Source organism: Emys orbicularis, chromosome 11, assembly GCF_028017835.1.
Source record: "Emys orbicularis isolate rEmyOrb1 chromosome 11, rEmyOrb1.hap1, whole genome shotgun sequence".
Taxonomy (NCBI): Eukaryota; Metazoa; Chordata; order Testudines; family Emydidae; genus Emys; species Emys orbicularis.
Window position 1 is genome coordinate 80,312,181 of NC_088693.1, and position 16,865 is coordinate 80,329,045.

The following is a 16,865-nucleotide window of genomic DNA, read 5'->3' on the forward strand; positions in this document are numbered from 1 at the left end:
GCTGCCCAAGAGGGGCCGTTTGGTCTCTCCAGCCATAGAAAAGGTTATTCTTTGTGCTCATCAAATCCCACCAGCGGGTCACCCCTCCCCTGAATCCTAGGGCTCAGCTCCCAGCCAGCAACCCCCGAAACCGTGCCTGCGATCGCTGGGGGCTTTGCTGCAAGCAGGGCCGGCTCCAGGCACCAGGCACCCAAGCACGTGCTTGGGGCGGCACCTGGTAAGGGGCGGCGGGAGGAGCGCGGCGCGGCATTCCACGGGGCGGGGCGCTCTGGCGGCGCTCGGCGGGGGGCGGGCTCCGGAGGGGCGGCGCTTGGCGGGGGGGGCAGCGCGGGGCTCGCGCTGGGGGGGGGTTTTTCCGGCGGCGCTTGGCACGGGGGGCGGGCTCCGGCGCGCGGCAGTCGGCGGGAGCGGGCTCCGGCGCGCGGCGCTCGGCGGGGGGGGCGGCGCGGGCGGGGCGCTGGAAGGGGGGTTCCGGTGGCGCTCGGCAGTGGGCGGGGGGCGGGCTCCAGCGGCGCGCGGCGGGGGGGGTTTCCGGCGGCGCTCGGCACGGGGGGGGGCGGGCTCCGGCGCGCGGCGGGGGGGGTGTTCCGGCGGCGCTCGGCGCAGGGGGCGGTGGGCTCCGGCGCTCGGCGCGGGGGGGGACAGCGCTCTGGGGGGGGGTTCGGCTGGGGGGTGGGCGGCGCGGCCGCTCGGTTGGGGGGGGCTCGGGGGCGGCGCTTTTTTTTGCTGCTTGGGGCAGCAAAAAAGCTAGAGCCGGCCCTGGCTGCAAGCGCTGGCTCTGCACTCTCTGAACTTCCCGTCGATTCTCTCCGTCGGCAGGCCGGTGCGCGCATTTTGTCTGCCTGGGGTGCAGTTGTCTGGGGAGGAAGGAGGTTGGGAGGGAGGGAAGGGATCAGATGGGAGCTGCGCGTGTCCAGACAACTCCAGTGACTGCTGGCCTGGTAGCAAACATCCAGAGCAGTGAGCGGCAAAGGGACCTTTGCTTCTGCAGGAGATTCACCGCGGGGAAACCGGAGCACGGGACTGAACCCTTTGCAGGGCCTGCCCAGCATCGCGGCGGCTTTCGTGTTCAGCAGCAGGGTGTCCTCTGGCCCGGGCAGAGACACGCCGCTAATTCTCGGCTGAATCCTGTGCACATTTTGTTTAGTGACATTTTTGATGCCGTTTTGAATGCTTAAATAGCACCATCTAGTGACTTTTCAGGGTGTCTCTGGCGATTTCCTGCCATGTGGAGTTGGCAGCTCCGAGCACCAGCCCCGGGACTACGCCCATCGCTCTGGGGCTGGGCACCCCCAGCCCAAGGGCCAGTCAGCACCGGATCTGGGCAGCATCACCAGTTGCCAGGCAGAGCCGGCCTCAGCAGGGCTCGGTGCCATACTTCTCCCTTGTAGGGTCTGGGGTGGGGCTGCAGGACTCGCCCGGCGCCTGCCATGGCCCCATTGAGGTCCCCAGAGCAGCTGGGATGACGCTGGAGAGCGGGGCCAGCCGCCCCATAACAGGACACAGCAAAGTACCTGGGCTGCTCCATCTCCTTGGCCTCGCTGCTGGGGGGGAGATAGGCCGGGGGGTGGGGGGATCACTTGGCTTTGTCTCTGTAAATTTAGTCCTAGTGAAAGGTTCAGGGCTGGCGTCTCAGGGAAAAGATCTGAGCTCCCCCTTCCCATGGGCCTGAGCCCTGCTCCCCAGACACCCCACCAGAGCGGGGGCTCAGTCTCCGTGGGTCAGGCACAGCTCGGCCTCCCAGGCTGCTCCCACCATCGATCTCCCATAGGGGCTTTTCAGGCCCCCCAGTCTCTGAGCCCCTCCCCCTCTCTGCTGCATTCACCCTCCCGCCCCCACCCCCCGTGGGGCAGGGCCGGGCCATTGTCCCCATGGTCCAGCTGGGGAGGGAGGCCCAGAGAATTCAGTGACTGGCCCAGGGTCACACATGGAGTCGCGGGCAGAGCCGGGAATTGACCCCTGGGATCCCGGCTCAGACACCAGCCCCTGAGCTCCTCTCTGGACCCCTCTGTGACAGCTCCCCAGGTGTGGTGCATTGGCCCAGCCTTGGACGTGGGTCTGGGAGGACCCGTTTGGAGTGTCAGACACCCCCCGCCCTCCTCCCCCCGGGTCCCCCAGCCTCCTTGGGTCAAACCTCGGAGCCTTTAGCACCCCTGCCCCACACTGTTAGCTTCCTTCAGCGAGTCCCCCTGGGCTGGGCACCTCTGAGAAACGTGTACCCCAAAGGGGGCAATGCCCCCCCCAGCATGGGCAGGGACTCAGGCAGCCTGTCACAGCGAGCGGGTTTATGAGGTGATTGGCACACGGTATGGGAAGCCCTCAGGCCAGCACAGAGAAATGGGGTACATCAGAGTTCCTTTGGGGGTCTCCCAGCCCCAGCCAAGCCGTGTGGACCCCTTGGCTCCCGCTTTGGGCCTCTTTGTCCCCTGTCCCCCTCTTTGTCTCTAGTTCCCGGGTGAGCTCACCCCCCACCCGGCCCCTCCTCAGTCCGTGTTCTTGGCCAGGGGAATGGGGCGCAGCTCCCTTGCTGAGAGGCAGGAAGTCCACACGCTCTGGGCCGTTGGGCCTCTGCAAAGAGTAAACAGCCTTTCCCCCCCACCTAGCGAACAATGCAGCATATAGGGGAAACTGAGGCACACACAGTATTCATACAAAATATTACAGACAATTCCCACTCCATCCCCCAAACAGCCGATCGGAGCTGGCACCCCTAGGAGGGTAATGTCCCTGGGAGGGCCCCTTCAGGGCGCCAGACCCACTTAGTGTCTCTCTCTCTCTGACTAGGGCAAGTGACGTGACTTCACCACCTCCTGGAACCGAACCTCGGAGCCGTCAGCACCCTGCTTCACGCCGTGAGCTCCCTGCAGCGAGTCCACCTGGGTGGGATGTTTTGCTTATAAGAAGCACACGGGATCTTTTTCAGGGGAAAAGGCAACACGCCACGTTTATTGGAAATACAACAATTAGCATATGCATTCAATCACACACACACACACTGTCCTGCCAGTCGATGTCATAGTTACCAGTCCAGAGTGCAGATCAATCTAGTGGCCAGCTCGGTTGATTATGGGTAGGGAGGAGCCGGGTTCTGTCGGTCGTGACACGATGCTCCAGGGAAGTCTTGGCAGGACAAACCCAAAGTTTCATGGCAAAGCCCCCTGTTTATATAGTGATCTTACTTCATTGGGACCAACGAGTTCTGCACCATCATGCTGAATTGTCCTTTGACAAGTGCTTCTTTTCTTAAATTGTTTTTCTCATCCTTTATCTTATCCTTTATCCACTTATCTTCTAACTCACACATTCCTTATTCACACACAAAACAGGACTGATTTACACAGAGCATTTGAATAGGAACATCAAATTGCAATGCAGGAGAAAACAATCATGGCATTCTTTTACGTATTTCAAAATGCTAAACCTATAACAAAGTGGTGATGTCCCTAAAGGTCTGTTACTGCCTTGAAATCAGCTTCAGACACAAGATTCTGGCTGATGCATCTTTACCAATGGCCCATTCGGCCCATTCCTTCCTGCTTTCAGAAAGGGTGGCTGGCAGAATATGGTGAAATCATACACCAGTACATTTAATAAATGCTGCATTATTATTCTTTATCCTTCATTCTCAATTATACAAAGTACAAGCGTAAAATCCTCCTACTACAAGGACACAGAGAGCCTTGTGCACCCAAAGGGAGCGCTGCCCTGCCGACAACATCTGCAGGGACTCAGCCAGCGTGGGGCAGCGGAAGGGTTTGTTAGTTGGCTGCACCGCAGCGTACACAGCCCTTGGTTAGCGCAGAGAGCAGAGTTTCAGCCTGGTCAGCCCAGAGCCCTCTGACCCCTCCTTTTCCCAGCTCAGGAGAGAGCCCCAGCTTCCAGCCCCCCACACTTCACACACACACACCCCCGAACTGGCCCCTCCTCAGCCCTTTGTTCCCCCACTGGGCACACCCGGCAGGCTTCCTGCTGAGGGGTCAGCCACCCATGGTCGTTAGATGCTGGGTACCAAAGGTCCAGGCAATGGAAGTGGCAATTATCTTCTCGGACTCTCCATGGACATGGGGCCCAGGCCCCACAACTGGCATCTGTCACCTCTGGGTCTCTGCAGAGTACACAACCTTTCCCTGCCCACCTAGTTAACCGTGCAGCACGTAGGGGTAACGGAGGCACACACAGTATTCGTTCAAAATAGTTCCGAAAATTCCCGTTCTGTGACAGCTCCCAAATGTCCAACATGCCCCGAACCTCTCAGAGGAAGGAAAATCCCAACCCCCCAGCCCAGGCCCCGATCTCTCAGCACTCCAAAGCAGATCAGCCCTCGGGGCCCTGAGCTCTGGAGCCGGGCACAGATCCAGCCCCAAGGTCCATGTCCCCAGGAGAGGGGCTGATCCCCACGCCTGGGCCGGTGCAACCCCCTCAGGGCCTGGACTCCCCTGGTCTAATGTCCTGGTAGCCCCTGGAAGGAGAGAGCAGAGGGGATGGGTTAGGGGGTGCAACGGCCCCACCCCCACCCCAGAGAGGGAGAGGACTCATCTGCGTCTGCTCCGCCACAGCACCACGGCCACGGCGGCTACGGCCACAACCCCCACGGTGATGCCCACGGCCAGGCCGGGGCCCCAGGACCTGCTGTGCTCTGTAAAACAGGGGGTGCCGTGCTGGGAACGGGGACAGGAGTATGGGCTCTGTTCCCTCAGCCTCCCCCGCAGTCCCCCCCGATCATCTCAACCGACCCACTGCTCTCAGCCCCCCTGACCCTGTTCCCTCAGCCTCCCCTGCAGACCCACCTGCTCCTCCCACAGTCCCACCCCCTCAGCCTCCCTCTGCTCCAGTGCTGCTCCCCTCTGTCCGATCCCCTCCAGACCCCTGCCCCTCTCCCCAACCACCGCAAGCCCTCCCCAGCCCTGCCTCTCTTCGCTCCACCCAGCCCACTCCACACAGATCTCTCCCCCCACCCCATTCGTGCTCCCCTCAGCCCCCAGCCTGCTCCCTCCATCCAGGTCCTGTCCCGTTCCCCTCAGCTCCTCCATCCTGCTCCCCCTGGTCCATCCCCACAGCCCCCCACCCACCCCCTCTGCTTCCCTGCGCCCCATCTCGCTGCCTGGACCACCCCCGTCCCACTCAGGACGTGCAGGAAAAGCCCCCAGAGACCACGACGCCCCCCCCCCCCCCCCGGGACATGCACCTACCCCAGGGGATCAGCAGGCTCCGGCCCCCCAGGCTGCTGTGCTGCACCCGGCAGGCGTAGCTGTGCCCGGCGCCCGGCCCCACGGCCAGGGAGCTGCGCAGCTGGTAGGTCAGGTCCGCGTTGGGCAGGATCCCGCTGGAGTTCAGCCGCCCGCCCGGCCCCACCTCCTCCCCGTCCTGCAGCCAGGCCACGCGGACGGGCCGGGGGTAGAAACCGGTGACCCGGCAAACCAGCAGTACCGGCGCGGGGGTCCCGGCTGGGGGAGGCGCTCGGGCAAACACCACGGCGACCGGCCGCTCTGAGACAGGAGGAGAGAGACGGGGCGGGGGAGAGGGGACGATTCAGCCTGAGCCTCAGGGACTCACTAGCCAAGCCCAGCTCCATTCCCCAGGGTCAGGCGTTGGCCCCGCTGTCCTGGCCAGACCCCAATTCTGCCCCCTGCAGTTACCAGCGATGACAGAACCCCCTTCACTTCCTGTCTTAAATTGCTGTGCAGTGCGGCTATGAAATGGCTACTGTGCTCCACCCTAGATATAGCTGCATTTGTACTCCAGGCAAGGGTCGGCTGTACCAACAGCCCCTGTGTCCCACCCCAGAGGTGGCTGCATCTCAGCGAGCCGGGAGTGGTGACCAGCCTCACCTTGCCTCTCCAGAGACTCTCTCCCGTACTGGGCAAAGGTATCGATCCCATAGACACACATTGTTCTCTGGAGGAACGGAAACAGGGTGGAAATGCTCGTATCCCGGTTGACAAGATCCTGGACGTAGCTTCCCAGCTCATCCCTGTGCCGAGCGACCCATTTGCCTGTGTCCACGTCGAAGCTGATGAAGTCCTCGCCGTTTACCGCAGCGTCACAGAATCGTCTCAAGGTGCCGTTGGGGTGGAGCTTGCAGCTGAAGGAGACCTGGGTAACAAAGGGGTCTGGAACAGGAACATAAGAACATAACATAAGAACGGCCGTACCGGGTCAGACCAAAGGTCCATCTAGCCCAGTATCCTGTCTATCGACCGTGGCCAATGCCAGGTGTCCCAGAGGGAGTGAACCTAACAGGCAATGATCAAGTGATCTCTCTGCTGCCATCCGTCTCCACCCTCTGACAAACAGAGGCTAGGGACACCATTCCTTACCCATCCTGGCTAATAGCCATTAATGGACTTAACCACCTTGAATTTATCCAGTTCTCTTTTAAACGCTGTTATAGTCCTAGCCTTCACAACCTCCTCAGGTAAGGAGTTCCACAAGTTGACTGTGCGCTGCGTGAAGAAGAACTTCCTTGTATTTGTTTTAAACCTGCTGGAAGGGCAGGGGGGATGAGGACGGGCATCTGGAGGTCACCATGGGGGGGCAGAAATAGACAGACGGGGGGCCAGGGTTACGACAGAATGTCAAGTGATATGAGGACGTTTGGCACAAGATGGCAGCGGGATTGTGGGGCGGCCCTGGCTGGAGTTCAGGGTACCTTGCAGTTTCTGTTTATAGCTGATTTTTCGAATTGCTCTAAGGTCCACGTGTATAGACAGATTGGCTTGAAAATCACTGTGAGACTTCAGGGCCTGAGGAATCTGAGGCCCCTTGGTCATGGGGTTGGTGAGATGTAGACCCCCGCCCAAATGACCTGCCTTTTAAATGTTTTATTTGTTTAGATGCTCTAGAGAAAACTGTGGCCCTGAGCCTCAATAAACGTACATCCCTGGGCTCCCCTGAGCTCGGCTCTGCACCGGTAGCAAAGACACGTTTGGCTTCCCAACACAACGTTACACAAGTCCCCAGGCCTTGGTTCTGTCTGTGGAGCGGGATGCCAGGCGGTGGCACCTCTGCCCACAGACAGTTCACACCTCTGCGAGCAATTGTTTCCTCAGCAGCACCTCAGGGCGTGACACACCGAGTCACACACTCGCTCAGCGGGAGAGGCTGCAACCTCGGAGCCCCGGGAGAACCCATCCAAGCCCTGTCACCGAGCGGTTCCTGCGGCTGTGAGCTGTGATCACACGGCCGGCTGTCACTCTGTCGTGAAATGCACCTGCCCAGGCAGATTGCCATGAGACTACCTCTGCCCCACCAAGGTGCAGGGGACACTTTGTGGTGCAAATTTGGGGGCAGGTGGTTAAGGGGTTCCTGAGAGAAAGTCTCGCCCGAGGACCTGCTTTTAGTGCTCCAGCATCAGACACCCAGCGCAGACCCTGGGCTGAGCCGCTGAGCAGAGGTGAGCTGGGTCTGTCCCATGCCCTGGGGCAGCGCTGGTTGTGGGGCGGGGGAGGCACTATCTTAGCTCTGCATTTCCTGCTCTTGTGTTGGGGGTTTCATGGTTTGCAGAGTGTCAGTTTTCAATGTCGTTCGGGAGGACAGGTGGCACCGTGAGCAGCCTACACGCTCCTTCCACAAAGGCCTTTGGTAGGACACGTGGCCATGAGCCTAGGGTCAGGGCTGGGACACGGGGCCTTTCCCCTCTAGGACACACAGGCTACAATCTGGCCCCAGAGCCGGAGGACTGGCTCAGTGGGGTAGAGAATGGGACATGGGGTGTTTCCTGTGACGTTGTGCAGTCTATATGGTTTTATAAAAACTTGATAATAAGTCAATATAATGTAACTGGGATAGTTTTAGAGAAAATACAGTAATAAGTGAATGTAACATAACTGGGATATGCTTCATGCAAAAGGTCTCTTGTAAGGTATCATTACAAAGCTTATAATCTACTGAGTATGATCATCTGATTTGTATAAATGTACCGCTCTTGTATCTAAAAGTAGAAATATAAAATGTAACTCTGAGGGCCTATTGTAATTATGTAAAGTGTGGGCCATTAATGATGGTTTGGAATCTTGATGACTCCCATTGTCTGCAGATGGCTGTTTACCTGTGAGTCTCCCTGCATATGTGTGTGCTGGCAAGTGAGTAATGAAGTTTTGCAGTGACATGTGATCATGTCACCTGAACTGGAATCCATCTTTAAACTGGTGCTTTTCCAGTGAGGGGGGGTGGAAACCCAGAGGGACAAAGGATTCCCGCCTTATGCAAAAGATATATAAAGGGGTGGAACAGAACAAAGGGAGAGGAGCCATCATGAAGAATCCCCTAGCTATCACCTGAGCTGCAACAAGAGCTGTACCAGGGGAAAGAATTGTGCCCAGGCCTGGAAGGTGTCCAGTCTGAGAAAAACTTACTGAAGCATCTCTGAGGGTGAGATTATCTGTATTCAGTTTGATTAGACATAGATTTGCGCATTTTATTTTATTTTGCTTGGTGACTTACTTTGTTCTGTCTGTTACTACTTGGAACCACTTAAATCCTACTGTCTGTATTTAATAAAATCACTTTTTATTTAGTAATTTACTCAGAGTATGTATTAATACCTGGGGGAGCAAACAACTGTGCATATCTCTCTATCAGTGTTATAGAGGGCGAACAATTTATGAGTTTGCCCTGCATAAGCTTTATGCAGGGTAAAACGGATTTATTTGGGTTTAGACCCCATTGGGAGTTGAGCATCTGAGTGCTAAAGACAAGCACACTACTGTAAGCTGTTTTCAGGTAAACTTGCAGCTTTGGGGCAAGTGATTCAGACCCTGGGTCTGTGTTGGAGCAGACTGGAGTGTCTAATTCAGCAAGACAGGGTGCTGGAGTCCTGAGCTGGCAGGGAAAACAGAAGCAGGGGTAGTCTTGGCACATCAGGTGGCAGCTCCCAAGGGGGATTCTGTGATCCAACCCGTCACATTTCCCTTCTAGGGAATGTTGGCTTCAATCAGCCTAAGGGCTAGGGACTCATTGTTTTGCCCTCCATCCACCCTGCCAGGATACACTCAATCGCTGTGGGGAGTGTGTCAGTTCTCAGCTGTCTGGCGGGTAGTGGGAGGGATGCCCTCAGACTGCTCCATACTCACAGCCCTCTCCTTCATCCTTAACCACTTTGTTCACCAGACGGAAGAAGTCAGACAGGTAGCGATGGATCAGCAGCTCCAAGTCCTGCCACTGCTTCGGGGTCAGGCCCTGATGGGCCCAGGGCTGCAGGAAGTGGATCTCGCAGGTGCTGCAGTCCATGGAGTGGGTCTCCAGGTCGCCCAGCAGGGCCATCCCCTGCATGTCCGTGGAGCTGGCGTTGTGGAAGACGGTGGTTTTAAGCACCCGGAGGGTGAGAGATGCTGGGGGGAGATGAGGAGAGGCTGGGGGGAGGCGTCAGGAAACAAGTGGAGAAGAAAGCGGGTGGGGAGAGAGATTAATGATTCTCCTGAGCTTCAGGATATCCCTGCAGACTCCTAAACCACCTCCCCCCTCCTCCTTCACCCCCAGGAAGGGTCACTAGCCCAGCGTGGTGCTGCCCCACCCTGGCTTTAGTATTACACCATCCACATCCGCCCCAGTAGGAAAAAAGGGCAGGGAGGGGGTCCCCACTTACCGGCCAGGGCCCCCCATGCCCAGGGGAGGAGCAGCAGAGGGAGCAGCATCCTGGCAGAGGAAGGGGGATCCGGGCTGTGGCAGGTGTCAGGGCAGCGGGACGAGGGGCCCGGGGTCGCCCACATGCAGTACGTTCCTACCCAGGGCCGGCTCCAGGCACCAGGCAACCAAGCTGGTGCTTGGGGCGGCACCTGGAGGGGGGCGGCGCGGCGCTCGGGCCGCCGGGGAGAGCGGGGCCACAGCCGGGCTCGCCACCCTCCCCCCCCCCGCGCCCTCCCCCCGGCTGCCGGGGCTCGCCGCCCTGCGCTCTGGCCGCCGGGGGGAGAGCCGAGCCCCAGCCGGGGCTCGCCGCCCTGCCCCCAGCGCTCTGGCCGCCGGGGGGGTGGGGGGAGAAGAGCCGAGCCCCCGCCGGGGCTCGCCGCGCCCCCGCCGGGGCTCACCACCCTCCTCCCAGGGCTCCGGCCGCCCTCCCCTCCGGCGCCCTCCCTCCGGCCGCCGGGGGGAGAGCGGAGCCCCCGCCGGGGCTCGCCACCCTCGCCCCGGGGCTCCGGCCGCCCTCCCCCCGGCGGGAGAGCGGAGCCCCCGCCGGGGCTCGCCGCCCCCCCCGGCTCCGCCCCCCCCCCCACGGGGGGGGGGGGCGGCCGGAGGCTTTTTTGCCTGGGGCGGCAAAAAAGCCAGAGCCGGCCCTGTTCCTACCCAGGGCACACGCCTCTCTGCCCACTTCTCTCTTTGTCTGTCTCTGCTCAGCTCTGTCCCCGCAGCTGCCAGCCCCGAGCCAATCAGGGCAGAGTGAGTCGGTGAGGGGGGTAGCGCGGGAGGGGGATCCCCGGCAGCAAGATCAGAACCAGGCCCTGTCCCAGGGTCAGTGTGTTTGAGACGCCCCCTCCATCTCCTCTGGCCTGGGGTACCGCTGCTCCCAGCACAGCCCCTAGCGCCGCCCTGGGGCAATGGGGAGCCCTGACTGCCCGGGGAGAGCCCTATGCTGCCCCCGCCCCGCTCCCTGCAGCACAGCCCCTAGCGCCACCCTGGGGCAATGCGGAGCCCTGACTGCCCGGGCAGAGCCCCCTGCTGCCTCCCGCCCGACTCCCTGCAGCCCAGCCCCTAGAGCCACCCTGGGGCAATGGGGAGCCCTGACTGCCCGGGCAGAGCCCCCTGCTGCCTCCCGCCCGACTCCCTGCAGCCCAGCCCCTAGCGCCGCCCTGGGGCAATGGGGAGCCCTGACTGCCCGGGCAGAGCCCCCTGCTGCCTCCCGCCCGACTCCCTGCAGCCCAGCCCCTAGAGCCGCCCTGGGGCAATGGGGAGCCCTGACTGCTCGGGGAGAGCCCCCTGGTGCCCCCCGCCCCGCTCCCTGCAGCACAGCCCCTAGCGCCGCCCTGGGGCAATGGGGAGCCCTGACGGCCCGGGGACAGCGCCCCACCCCCATGTAGGGCCAGATTCGCACGTAGGCAAACTAGGCAGGTACCCAGGACTCAAAACTGTGGCGGGACCCAAAACTGTTGAGCCGGCGCCCTGCTCCTCACCCCGCCTGGGGGGCCGCCCCCCATCGCTGCACCCTGGCACCGCCCCACACTTGGCCCCGCAAGGAGGGGACGTTGGGGGGCGAGAGCGAGCCCCCCACTCATCCCACAGTGGGGCTGGGGCCGGCTGCCCTGGAGTGAACGTAGGCAATGGGGTGTGTGTATGGGGGGGTCACTCCCTGCCTGCTCCTCCCCTCTCTCAGTAGCCCCGTCCATCCCTCCCAATAGCCCCGCCCTCTTTCCTATTAGCCCCTCCCCCTCTCTGCTCCTTCCTCCCGCTCGCTAGCCACGGCCACTCGGTGGCCCCGCCTCCCCATACTCCTCCCAGCCCTCTCCCGGGCTCCGCCCTTTCCTCCTCATCCCTTCAGGCAGGACAGCCAATCAGGACGCGCTGCCGTGTGTCTGCGTCAGTAGTTGCCGGGGAGACTCAGCCTGAGAGCCCCAGAGAGCGGGAGGTGAGAAGGACCAACTGTCACCTGAGGGAGGGGGAGGAGCCAACTGTCACCTCAGGGGGCGGGAGGGGGAGGGTAAACCGTCACTTGAGGGAGTATGAGGGGGAGGGGACAACAGTCACCAAAAGGGGAGGAGCCAACTGTCATCCCTCAGGCTATAGACAGGCTGGGTTGTTATTGTAGGGTTGCTGGGGAGCGCTGGGGCTGTGGACAGGCTGGGATGTTATTGTAGGGTTGCTGGGGAGCGCTGGGGCTGTGGACAGGCTGGGTTGTTATTGTAGGGTTGCTGGGGAGCGCTGGGGCTGTGGACAGGCTGGGTGGAAGCAGCTTGGAGGGTAGCACAGGTCAGTCTCAAAATTCAGGGTCAGGAGTTCATCCATTTCTGGTGCGTTTCTCAAGTGAGTTGGATTTTTCAAAGGGGAAGTGGATTTGTTTCGTAACTAGAGAGGCACTGACTGATTTGCAGGCACTTCACACCATGTCTGCAACTCCCTGATGGTCCAGGAGTGTGTGGGACTAGAGAGGAGACCTGGAGGGAAGGCAGGAGGGCACCACTGGAGCTCAGACTCTGAATGGTCTGACTCAGGTTTATGGGGAGCCAGGGGCTGGGCTGAGAGACGGGCAGGAAGTTCCTCGGTCCCTAGAACACTTTCTTTGTGCCAGAAGGGGAAGCTAAAGTAAATTGTGGTGAATCAAAATTTGAGTGAAACCCTCCAGTGCCACTGCATCATGGCCCCACTGGGGACTCATTTCCAGGGCCGCTGGCCCCATCCCAGAGCCATTCACCTTTCTTCAGTCTTCGGGTAGATGCGGAGTCCGGGCGCCAGGAAGATCAGACCCAGCACGAAGCCCCCGACCCCCGTCAGCATCTTGCTTCTGGCGGAGTCAGACTGCGCCTCTGTGAAAACAGGAACTCAGGTGGTTTGGGCTGAGCCCAGCCTCTCTTTGCCTTTGTAATAATGTCCCTGCTCTCTGCCCCCAGGGGCTCTGACCCAGGCCCATCCCCTGAAGGCTTCACACCCAGAGACTCTTACCCCAGTGCACAGTGAGAGGGTCCCTCAGGCTGATGTGCTCCACCTGGCAGGTGTAGACGTCCCCGCGCCGTAGGGTGACCAGATGTCCCGATTTTATAGGAACAGTCCCGATTTTTGGGTCTTTTTCTTATATAGGCTCTTATTACGCCCCACCCCGTCCCGATTTTTCACACTTGCTGTCTGGTCACGCTACCGCGCTGGGGGCTCATCTCCAGCATCACCAGGATCTGGAAGGTCCAGTCTCCGTTCTGGAGCAGCTCCGTGGACACCATCTCCCCCCCTCGGGGGTAAAACCTCATTATGGAGCAAACCAGCAGGTGGGGCTGGAACCCCAATCTGAGGGGGAAACTTTCACCATGGGTTGAACTGGAAGGGACGGGAGAGAGTGAGCTGGAAAAGGGGTGAGAGATGGGAGTGGGACTCAGAGAACAGGTTCCAGCTCCAATTCTTACAGCCTTCCTTGGAAGAGGCTGCCCCAGTGTGGGGATCTCTGCTCACCGGGGGGCTCCGTGCAATGAACCAGGTGGGTTCTCAGCACTGTCAGTGTCACTAGCAGAGCCCCAGCCCCCAGGGCTTCTCCAAAGGGAAGGGGACAGGGAGACTCACCCAGAGAACTTCTCTGCACAGCTACGAGCACCAGCCCCCGGGACTCTGCCCATCTCCCCGGGGGGCACCTCGAGGCAAGGGGCCAGGCAGCATCGGGGCTGGGCAGCATCACCAGGAAGAGCTGGGCTCAGGTGCCCCCTTCCCCGAGTGTAGTGGGGAGGGGAGGGGATGCAGGGTCCCAGCAGCCCAGCTGGCCCAGGGTCAGGCAGGGACAGGGCAGCATGTGAAGGGAAGCACGGGAGACGCCAGGCGGGTTAGGTTAATTTAACCCTTTTGCTGCTGTCTCTGCCTGATCCACTCGGCCCCTTGAGAGCCACCGTGCAGGCGAGGGGCACAGACCCCTGGGCAGAGGGGGGCCCCAACGGATGGTGCAAGGGCGCTGCCCAGTGGACAGTCCTGGGAACGAAGGTGCTGCTCCTGTCCGGGAGAGGCTGGCTCCTGCCCTAGACGCAGAAGGGGCTTCCCCACTTTTGGACTCCTAGATCCCCAGGCGGGAAGGGACCATTGTGACCAGGGCCGGCTCCAGGCACCAGTTTAACAAGCAGGTGCTTGGGGCAGCCAAGGGAGAGGGGCGGCACCTGCGGCAATTCGGGGGCGGCAGGTCCCTCACTCCCTCTAGGAGCGAAGGACCTGCCGCTGAACTGCCGCCGCCGATCGCGGCTTTTTTTTTTTTTTCCAATTGCAGCCGGGGCGATCGCGGCTTTTTTTTTTTTTTCCAATTGCAGCCGGGGCGATCGCGATCTCGGCTTTTTTTTTTTTTTTTTTTGCTTGGGGCGGCAGAAATGCTGGAGCCGGCCCTGATTGTGACCGTCTAGTCTGACCCTGTGCAGAACTGGGGCAGGCCCGGCTGGGCTGGGGGCCGATGGAGGCTGGAAGCCCGAAGTCTGCCCCCTCCCCCGGGCACCAGCACAGACCCCGCACCACCCACGGGGCATTAGCCGCTGGGCCAAAGGGGCCTGTGCACAATTGGGGGACCCCAAAAAAAGGGTGCCCGGGCCCCGACCCAGCTCCCCGCAGGCGGAAGGGGTGGGGAGGGGCCTCTGGCAGCACCACAGGCTCGCGGCACTGAACAGCCCAGCTGGGGGTAAGGGCGGGTGCCGGGCTGGTCACAGCCGCAGCGACTCACCTGGGCCCCGGGTGGTGGCTAGTTCCTGGGGGAGCTGTGGGGACCCCCCTGGCAGAACACGCTCACACACAGACCATCCCGCAGGCCCAGGGGCCCACAGACCCTGCCGGGGGGAGCCATATGTGTCACAGCCGGGCCTGGGGCTATATAGGGACTGGGCCCCGCGCTGGGCGCAGGGCTCAGCAGCGTTGGACCCCGGGGCAGCCGCACACGGGCGTGGGGGGGGCTTTAAATTGCCCCCCCCATCCGCAGGCGGGTCTACAAAGGCTCCCGCGCCCCGCCCCCGCCAGCTGCAGCCGCCCGCAGGCCGGAGAGGCCGGGCCCAGCCCCGGGACCTGGCGCGGGCTCGCGGCGCGGAACAGCTGGGGCTGGCCAGGGCAGGGGCGGGGCGCGGGCAGGCTGCGGGAGGGGCGGGGCCGCGTGAGCACGTATGCAGATCTCCGTGCGAGCGGAGCATTGTGGGAACGGGAGCAGGCTGACGAGCAGGGCCCCAATTGACCGTGCGGGGCTCGGTGGCGAGAAGGGTCCGAGCCCGGGGCCTGTCGGAGCAGCTGGCGGCGGTCGGGGCCGGTGTGGGCGGGGCCGGCGGTCGGTCCGAGTCGGGCCCCACCGTGTGTTGAGAGTATGGGGCGAGCGAGGGCGGGCGGCGGCCGGGGCGGAACCACTCATACTTACCTGGCAGGGGAGATACCATGATCACGAAGGTGGTTTTCCCAGGGTGAGGCTCATCCATTGCACTGCGGGTGTGCTGACCCCTGCGATTTCCCCAAATGCGGGAAACTCGACTGCATAATTTGTGGTAGTGGGGGACTGCGTTCGCGCTCTCCCCTGATCTCGCGGGTGCAAAGACAGACTGATTCTGGATGCTGTGAAGTGCTGTTGTAGCGCTTTTTAATTTGTTAGCTGGGGGTTGTGTTTATTTGTTTACTGTGTTCCTGGTTATTTCATGCTGTGTGGAAGTTCACATTTCTGCTCTCAGTTCTGTTACAGTCAGGCCCGTCTGAGATCTCCTAAAACTAAAAGCATCCTGCTGTTTTCTTTTTTCTCTGCAGCTCTTTACTCCGGGGTTCTCACACCGGGGGCTTGGGACCTCTCAAGGGTGTTGTGAGGTTATCACGTGAGGGGTTGCAAGCTGTCAGTCTCCACCCCAAGCTCTGCTTTGCATCCAGCATTTATCATGGTGTTAAATATATAAAGGACTGTTTTTAATGTATAAGGGGGGGGGGGGCGCATGCAGAGGTTTGCTATTTGAAAGGGGTCACCAGTACAAACGTTTCAGAACCCCTGCTTTTACCGCTCCATGCCCCTCGGCTGTAATGGGGGACTGCGTTTGCGATTCCCTTGGCACGCAGTGAAGCACAGACAAAGCTGGGAAGGCGGGAGGTGGGGTGTGTGCTGCTCTCTCCTCTGCTCTGGTGCCTGGTGGGGGGCTGCAGCTGATCTGTTCCTTTGCAAGTGGCTCTGTGTCCCCTGCCTTGCTCACCAGTCTGCACTATGGGGACTTGACCCATGGCCTCACTCGCCCCAAGGAGCCCCAGCGGCTCCTCTGCCCCCTTCCCTGCCCACAGCCCTTTGCCCATCCATCCCTCTTGGGCTCTCACCCCTCTGGCAGAAAAACAGCCCCTCCAAAACCTGTCTCACCTGGCACCTGGCAGCACTTGTCCAGGAGGCAGGTTCCTGGCCTGCCCCAGGGCGCCTTTGGCTTTTGCTGTCCGTTCTCTCTCTCGGGGCACGGCGGCACTACCGAGACTGGGCCGGCAGAACCCTGTGGCGGAGGAGGTCTGTCTGTCTGTCGCTTTACCCCACCGCCTCCCTGAACGCCGTCAGCTACACTGGGGGTTAGGCCGGGTAGCCGTGTCCCCCAGGAGCGGGTATGACTTCTCACACCCTGGCCGGACAGAGCGATGTAGACGTGACGGTTCAGCACGCACCAAGCCTCTGGACTTGTCTCCTGGGGAACTTACATCAGCACAGCTCCATCTGTCAGGGGTGCGGAGGGAAGAATTCTTCCATCGACCTAGCTCCCGCCTTTCGGGGAGGTAGATGTCCCACGCCGACGGGACAAGCCCGGCTAGCGTCTAGACTGGAGCACCGCGGTGGCACAGCCGTAGTGGCTTAAGCAGAGCCATAAGAACGGCCGTACTGGGTCAGAGCAAAGGTCCATCTAGCCCCGTGTCCTGTCTGCCGACAGCGGCCAGTGCCAGGTGCCCCAAAGGGAATGACCAGAGCAGGGAATCACCAAGTGATCCATCCCCTGTCGCCCATTCCCAGCTGCTGGCAAACAGGCCAGGGACACCATCCCTGCCCATCCTGGCAAATAGTTCTTCCCTCAGGGAGGCCTGGGGCTGTCTCGTCCTCGTGCTGGCTCCCACGTCCCCACAAGCTGGCGCTGTTACAGGCAAAGGCAGAGGAGCCAGAGAGCTGAACCGGAGAGGCGGGGCGGGCGCCCATCCTGTGGTGCCAGTTGGTGCCGGGTTTCCGCCCCATCTGCCCTCCGCAGGGGCTGCTTCCGTTGAAGAGCGCCGGCCTGGGGCCCCCCCAGCTGCCT

The 16,865-nt window shown here is 61.2% G+C and overlaps 1 protein-coding gene and 1 non-coding gene across 2 annotated transcripts; one reads left to right on the plus strand and one right to left on the minus strand.

Annotated features, from left to right (window-relative positions):
- Positions 1 to 4,419: 4,419 nt before the first annotated feature.
- LOC135885259 (antigen-presenting glycoprotein CD1d-like) lies at positions 4,420 to 13,006 on the minus strand. Its single transcript, XM_065412885.1, has 7 exons — positions 12,787 to 13,006; positions 12,586 to 12,656; positions 9,072 to 9,350; positions 5,829 to 6,110; positions 5,190 to 5,486; positions 4,540 to 4,636; positions 4,420 to 4,462 (listed from the first exon to the last, which is right to left on the minus strand). The coding sequence occupies exons 1-7, from the start codon at positions 12,882 to 12,884 to the stop codon at positions 4,420 to 4,422; spliced, it is 1,167 nt and encodes a 388-aa protein (XP_065268957.1). The 5' UTR covers positions 12,885 to 13,006.
- Positions 13,007 to 14,984: 1,978 nt separating this feature from the next.
- LOC135885937 (U1 spliceosomal RNA) lies at positions 14,985 to 15,148 on the plus strand. The gene has a single exon (XR_010561768.1). It is a non-coding gene; the product is annotated as a U1 spliceosomal RNA (small nuclear RNA).
- The last annotated feature ends 1,717 nt before the right edge of the window (positions 15,149 to 16,865 follow it).

What these genes read in the sequence shown, in the direction of transcription:
- LOC135885259 (XM_065412885.1), bottom strand. Translation starts at nt 12,884, where the DNA reads ATGAGGTTTTACCCCCGAGGGGGGGAGATGGTGTCCACGGAGCTGCTC. An exon ending in CCCTCTCACTGTGCACTGGG is followed by an intron (nt 9,351 to 12,585) that starts GTAAGAGTCTCT and finishes GCCTCCCCCCAG; the next exon opens with CCTCTCCTCATCTCCCCCCA. An exon ending in AGAGTCTCTGGAGAGGCAAG is followed by an intron (nt 5,487 to 5,828) that starts GTGAGGCTGGTC and finishes CTCCTGTCTCAG; the next exon opens with AGCGGCCGGTCGCCGTGGTG.